General features: G+C 28.7%; 1 protein-coding gene across 1 annotated transcript; it reads left to right on the forward strand.

Moving 5' to 3' along the window:
* The first annotated feature begins 1,088 nt into the window (after positions 1–1,088).
* Positions 1,089–4,919, forward strand: LOC149535756 (uncharacterized). The gene is made up of 6 exons (XM_089807184.1): positions 1,089–1,221; positions 3,425–3,521; positions 3,692–3,819; positions 4,110–4,191; positions 4,342–4,403; positions 4,758–4,919. Exons 1-5 carry the CDS (start codon positions 1,162–1,164, stop codon positions 4,356–4,358), a joined length of 384 nt encoding a protein of 127 aa, XP_089663310.1. The 5' UTR covers positions 1,089–1,161; the 3' UTR covers positions 4,359–4,403; positions 4,758–4,919.
* Positions 4,920–7,628: the final 2,709 nt, after the last annotated feature.

The raw sequence follows: 7,628 nt of genomic DNA on the forward strand, positions 1-7,628 counted from the left end.
ATATAATGTGATCTATAATTAGAAAAACAAAGAACTAAAAGATATAAGATGCATATAATCTTGTTACCTATATCTAACAGTATTTCTAAATTTTTGAATTTAATTGTACATTGGTTTGTAAATTAAGCTTTAGATCACATAATGTGATTTATAATCAAAAAAATAAAGAGCTAACAGATATCAGATATAAGTTGTGCCATAGTTTTTGTGCTAAAAGAATGTTAGTTATATTGAGTTTTTACATTTTTTAGCCTTCTTAATACCTTAACTCATATAATTTCTTCCATTTATTTAGAATTGAAAAGAAAGAGGCTAGTGCATTGTTTACAATGTTAAATTAAAAATGTGTACTATCTTTTTAGCTTTCCAATTACCTAAATTTATATAAGTTATGCCATTGACTCAACATTTCATGAAGGGCTAACACATTTTGAAATGTGAAAGAAAAATATCTAATGGTAGTTTTCTTTTTCCAATGGAAGCACTCAACCACTATTAAAAATAAAGTAAACCTCAGATACTGAATATGTGTTGAACCTAAGTGAGGTACCTCCTAACAAACATATGTTTACGTGCTAGGTAGAGAAGACCATATATTTAGCACAATGAGGTGCTTGCTAACAAACATATGTTAAAGTGGTAGGTGGTGAGGTGTCTCCTAACAAATATAGGTTAAAATGAAAGCTGTACAAGATCTTATATCTTGAACAATTAGATGTCTCTTTACAAACATATGTTAAAATTGTATGTGGACAAGTACATGACAACCATGGTGTACATATATCCCTTCCTCTAATGAGATTTGAACCTATGCCTTCTCTTTCCACTACTAAATGAAGATTCCCACTACAAGAAAATACACCATGCCTCCAAAGTGATTATGTTGAAGTAATAGATGGACATAATTTCCCACTAAAAAGCAACATGTCTATGATGTTTAATGGTATTTACTTTGGGACTAATTTGTGTTCAGAGAAAACCGATGTCTATATATTAATCTGCTCGAGGTGCTCTTTGGCCATTGTGATTTTAAAGTTCTTGTATTGGATTTTCCAATAGGGTAGTTCCGGAGCCTTATCTATGGAAAACCCTAATGGAAAAGAAAGTAAGAGGTCTATTAATGAAATCTTTGATCAGAGCCCTTGTGCTATTTTTTTGTCAATGCTAACAGTGTCTTCATACTCGGGAGCTTGCCCAATTCATCCTCCTCCTGAGATAAAGGTGGTACTCATTTTCCTGATTGCAGTCTTTTGGTTTCATTTTATGTTTCTACTAATGTCTGCAGTCAAACAACATTTGCGTATATTTGAACATTTTTGGATTGTAATAGATCGGGAGCTGTTTTCTCATGTATGACTTAAAGTTGAACAGTTTCCTCAGTATTTACTGACCATACCCATGTCATCGTTCTGGCGAAATCATTTTTTTCGTTTGAGTGAAAAAAAATATTATTATAAGGTTTTTGAATTTGATTCTTCAGTATTTTCCTGGACATTTCAGATCACGTCTACACATCTACTTGACATTTCAATGAAGAGTATTCTCTTACAGTGTCCATCTACTAGAGGTTCAACAAATGTTTTTCTTTATGAGACATTACAGTACCCAATTACCCCAAGATTAAAATACCAGTGTCGTTTACCTGCTGTAAAACAGTATTATTATTGAAATTTTTTAAAGTTTCTATTTTAATTCATAAATATCTTTTATCAACATTTTTGAATCATATTCACAGTTCATTGATGTAGGAGATCTAACTGTTACACAAATGTTTCTATTGTTTTTTTACCTATTTCTATTGTTTTTAAAGATCTATAGTGTTATTTTTAAAGATCTATAGTGTTATTTCAATGATATTTGACTTATTTCTAGATTTCTGAATTGGATTGTACATTATTTTGTAAATCAAGCATTAGATCACATAATGTGATCTGTAATCAGACAAATAAAGAGCTAAATGATATAAGATGTATATTATCTTGTGGATTTATGTTATTATAGTTAAAGGTTGGTTTTATTTGCTGTAATTAACAAACTTCTCATTTCATCCTCATCTTACATCCTCTCTCCTCTATTCTTTTTAGTTTTAACTTTGGTCTGCAGTTAAACATTTTAGTGTTCTGATAAAGGATTACAAGACCTCATGTTAGGTCCCTTACAAAGTGTGATCTTTGGACATCATATTTTTACTTAAGTTCACAGGAAGAGGGCTGTGATTCCTCACAAAGAATCACATCTTTTGGCATCATGTTGCATCCACTCTTTTCTTTTCTTTTAAATTTAGGTCACATCTACAATTAAACATTTTATGTCTCTTAGCTTTCTAGTATTCTGATGATAGATAACAGAGTGTAACCTACTGATTTTAACTCATAAATACCTTTAGTCAACATTTTAGATCATATCCATTTTTTAAAAGCTGATTTTAACTCATAAGTACCTTTAATCGACATTTTAGATCATATTGGTTTTTCAAAACCTTGATGTAAGAGGTCTAAATATTGAACAAATATTATTATTCATTTTTTAGTTTACAGATTTGACTTCAAAAGATGTTTGATTTATCTTTAGATTTCAGAATTTGAATGTGTATTAGTTTTTGAATTAAGTTTTGAATGAATTTGTGATCTGTAATCGGAAAGATAGAGAGCTAAAAGGTATAAGATGTTTATATTCTTACTATCCACGAGTATTAGGTTAACTATTTTATAAAATCCGTGTGATTAATTTCTTCCTCCATTACACTTGTGTTCCTTGTTCCTTGTTGGAGTTGGCTCTTACCATATAGTATTTTGTAGATTTATATTTTATAATTTAAGCTTGATTTTTTATGTTGCAATTAATATCCTTTTTCTTTCAACCTCATGTAACATCCCCTCTCCTCTCTTTTTTAAGTTTAGGTTTGATTTGCATTCAAGGAGTGTGACATTTGGACCAGATGTTACATCCTTTATATAGTGTGATGTGTAGACATCGTGTTGTATTCACTCTTCTCTCCTCTTTTAAAATTAGATCTCGCCTGCAACTAAGCATTTTATCTCTATCTAACCTCTCTATTGTTCTCATGTTGGACGACTGAGTGTAGTCTAGTGATTAACTATTACACAAATCCGACTTCAGTAATATATTTTATCAACATTCTTTGATCATATTTCATGATTCATATTAGATGATATTTTGGTAAAATGCTAACATTGTTATTCTTGTTATTAAAATTTAAATCTCTATGGATATATTTGTTGAAGGATTATATTTGTTAACAATTATTGTTTTCCCTCCATCCATTTTCATCTGATGGTCATACATGGGCAGACATGGCCTTTGCCTTAGAGAAGATAACAAAGATCTATCAGACTAAACAAGGTTTAATTCGTTGGATCTTTTGTTGCTTTCTGATTATAAATGATTCATGTTCGCACAACAGAGTACCCATTCAGGTGTAAGTAAAGCTTCCAGTAAACAAAAGCATAAACTGAAAGGAGAAAACCATGAGACCCAATGGGTTCGAGAATGTGCTCAAGGTAGTATTCAGAAACCATCTTTATTATTATTATTGTTTTACTTGGAGACGATGTATAATGTGAGTGTCTTATACAACCAACGTAAACTGTACTGTTGATTCTCTATTGGTTGCACTATCCTGTTGATTGTCTATTCAATATCACTGGTTTTGGCGTTGGGAGAAACACAGGAAAATATGAAAGGCGTGGCAGTAAAGTGTACAGCAGAGAAGAGTGCTTCGTAGGCTCTTCCGTATACTATGGAGGGCCTGAGGAGCTATTCAACGACTTCAATAAGAAAATCGAGGGTCCACTGGAGGTACACTCTCACCATTCATTCTTCTACTGGTTCACATTCATCTTAGTAGCATGTTTAACTAGTGGTTGATAGGCTACTCTTAAATAACATATGCTTAAATAAAATAAAATATGCTAATGAAAAAATCAAGTTTCAACAAAATAAAGTCAATTTAATCAAGTCTTAGTATGTGATGTTAAGTCATATATAATTCACAATAATGTTAGTAGCATTCTTATAGTAGTTCAAAATTATGCTAGTAGCATGTTTGTAGCATGTTAACTACAACACTGAATCAACTTTTTCTATAGGAACAAAAGGCACTAAAGCAGTTGCAACAATCTATGGACCCTTCTTTCAAGGAATATACAACCCGTGGAAATTGGTGGCAAGGTCAGATAGACCGCCTAAACCTTTTTTTTATGTTGAATATTGTTTAATTAACTAAAATTGAAATTATGTTTTTGGAATTTGTATAAATGATAACAAGAATTTTATTTCATAATACATTAATATAAATGATTATGTAAATATTTGTTGCAGGGTCTTTATATTATTGAAAGACTAGGGATCTATCAAGTTAAATATCTCGTACAAATTTTTAAGTAAGTGTTTTTTACTTTTTTTGGGTAATATATCAATACAATAAACCATGCATGCATCAATACAATAAGGAAGCTTCATAATGGCAAGAACTAGAGTGAAGACGACTTCTCTAAGAAAGGGCTACCAAACCTTCACACAACAAAGCTTGGACATATTCAATGCTTGTTACATTTTGTCTTCACAATCCTCAATTCTGAAATCATAAATAAAATCTGAACTTCCTAAAATAGTGTTGATATCAAAGATTTAATCCCCTACTCCACACACAACTCTTATTTTTATATTTAATATTTATTCTATTTTTATGAAATAATTTCTCTTTCATGGTTCTAATTGATATTTGTTTTTTGTAGGACATTGAAGAAATTGAATAATCAAGAAAGTGGAGTATGAAATGGAATTTCTTGCACTATTAAGTAGAATAGTGCAGTTTAAATTTGAAGAAACAATGTTCTTGAGGTTCTACTAGTATTGACTATTTTATTATAATACGAAACTATTATTTGTGAGTATTATATTTAATTGTGCTCACTCAGTTTGTTTAGTAGGATATTGGTTTGAATTGTTTATATATTTGTTAGACTAAATGGTATTGTCTAATTTTTAATCTATGAAAGAGACATGTTCACTCATTTTGCTTAGTAGGTTATAAGTTTGAGTTGTTTATATATTTTGTAATCTAAATAATATTATCTAATTTTAATCTTTGAAAGAGAGTGATTCATAATAATCCTATAATTAGAGCTTAGGTGATTGTAATTTTTGTGATGAAATTATATCTTATTTGGAATCTAGCATGGTGTTTCAGTTATTTGATGTTATTTGAACATTTAAATCAAATCATGATCATCAATTTTGAGTCACATGGTGTTTATGCATACTATGTCCATGATCAGAAGCTTGGATACTTTCCAAGAAGATAATTGTTTAAAGTATCAATTTTTATATTTGAAATTTGTAGAACATCAAGAAAACATAACAAATCATATTAGGAAGTCCACATAAATTTATAGCTTTGTACATAGAACAAGACCATATATGTTGCCTAAGTTTAGTGTGTAAGATTGTAGAGTTAGGTTAACACTACTCAAATCAATAGACTTGAGATAATTGATCATTGGATTCATTATTATGACTAACATGAATATCACAAAAAATAAACTAAGTTCTATACATCTATTAATTTTATATTTGTGTGTATTTATGCCCACTATATAAATAAATAAGTAAACATCAAGAAATATAAATAAAATACCTAAATAATGCATTAAAATATTTATTGTGAATATAGAAATATAAATATTAAGAAATATGTATCTTTAACCCTCCACTTAAAGGAATGATATAGTAAATATTTTATATTAATAAAATAATAGTTTTTCAAAATTAGAAATATTGTTAGAGTGGATTTAATAATAGTCTAAATTAATGTTCTATCATGAAGAAAAAGAAGAGATGGATAAAATTTAAGATTGAAATTTATAATGAAATAATATAACTTATAAAAAGATTTAAACCTTAAATAACGTAAAAGTGATAATAGATTAGCTCTATGGTTTTATAAAATAAAATTTCTTTATGAATCTTTGAGTGTCTAAAATGATGAAGAGATGAATGCATTTATAGCATTTAGAGTGAGATACTAGCATGAATAAATGATTTGATAAAATGGAGTTATTTCACATATGTTTAGTTGTCTAAAATGTTGAAGAGAAGAATGTGAACGTGTTTAAGTGAGATGGTGAGAAGGACTGGCATGATGATATGATTTATCAAAAAGTCTAACATTAGTTAATTAATTAAAAATAATATAAATATTTGTCAATATGTGTAAATGGTACTAAAAAATTATTTCATAAAATAAATTCATTACGTAAATATTTTCTGTGAGTTCTTTCACTTAATAAAAGATTAGTGATTCATAAATTAAGTTAAATATCTTGTGAAAATTCTTGAAGTTTGTTTGTTTTATTTTTTTTTAACATTATTTTTTTGGTTGGTTTTAATTGTTATTAGTACTTGAGTAGGCTACGGACTATTGTATCATTTAATGGTTTAACTCTTTGTCTCTATCATTTTTAAATTATATTTTAAAAATAATGCATTGAGGTAAGATTTTTAGCTTTATAGTTTGTAAAAATATTTTTCTATGATTTAATTGGATAGTAAAATATAATATATTTTAAGAGTTGTTTTCTAAGCAATGTGATTTATTAATGTTTAATATTTGGAAAAAAAAATTTAAAAAAATTGATAGGGAAAAGGCCCAAATGACCATTTCTGAAAAAAAATTAAATGTCCTTCCCTACTAGACATAGAGATCTATGAAGTCATCCTTCATTTAACCTTTATATAATTATCTTTAATAGTTTAATCATTTAATACCATCTTTTAACTTCCGAATTTGTTATTCTATCTTTTAGATATTTTTCTAAATGTATCTATCAGTTTAAAATGAGTTAAGATAAAGTTGTTAGAAATTAAAGACATAAATACTAAAATATCAAAAATTTATTAGTTTGTCCTATGTTAACTATTGGAGTTTTATAACTACTAAGCAACAAGATGCTCAATACCAAAATGATATCACTCACACAATCTAAGGATTAGCCAATTCCTATTAAAAATTATGTGTGCAAACCATTTGGACCCAACTTCAATAAAACCAAAGGTGGTTTTCTACTCTTTAGGCTCTGCAAAACTAGGGTGGGTATACCCAGGGATGATTCAAGACTGGGAAACACTGTATGAGAATTATTTTAGTTTCATTCTGATTCTAATCTCAAATCCTCAAATACATGCATAATTCTTGACAATTTGATAAACACATCCCATATAAAAAATCTGGCCAAAATTCTTCTATAGATCTACATGTGTTCTCAACACTAATGGTTAACTGAAGCTAAAACATTCCATGCAAACAAGTACTAGCGAACTTTGAAGATCTACAGGAAATAAAAGTAAAATTGATTATAATTCTACATTTGAAAACCATTTATGACATATTTCTCTTCCAGCTGAATCAATTTGGCTAGTGCCTAATCCATTAGGGCTCAGAGTCTACTATAAATCCTTAGATCTACTTTGTTGCCTTACAAAAAATATTATCAACAATTCTTATTAGAATTCATCATTCAAAAATCCTTCTTACTACTGTAGCAACCTTATCAAATTGATCAAAGCTTTTACTTAATCCATTGAACTAATAGCAGTGATGAACATAT

This window comes from Cupressus sempervirens, chromosome 10 (assembly GCF_028749045.1).
Source record: "Cupressus sempervirens isolate cs-2001-9-10 chromosome 10, ASM2874904v1, whole genome shotgun sequence".
Classification (NCBI taxonomy): domain Eukaryota; kingdom Viridiplantae; phylum Streptophyta; class Pinopsida; order Cupressales; family Cupressaceae; genus Cupressus; species Cupressus sempervirens.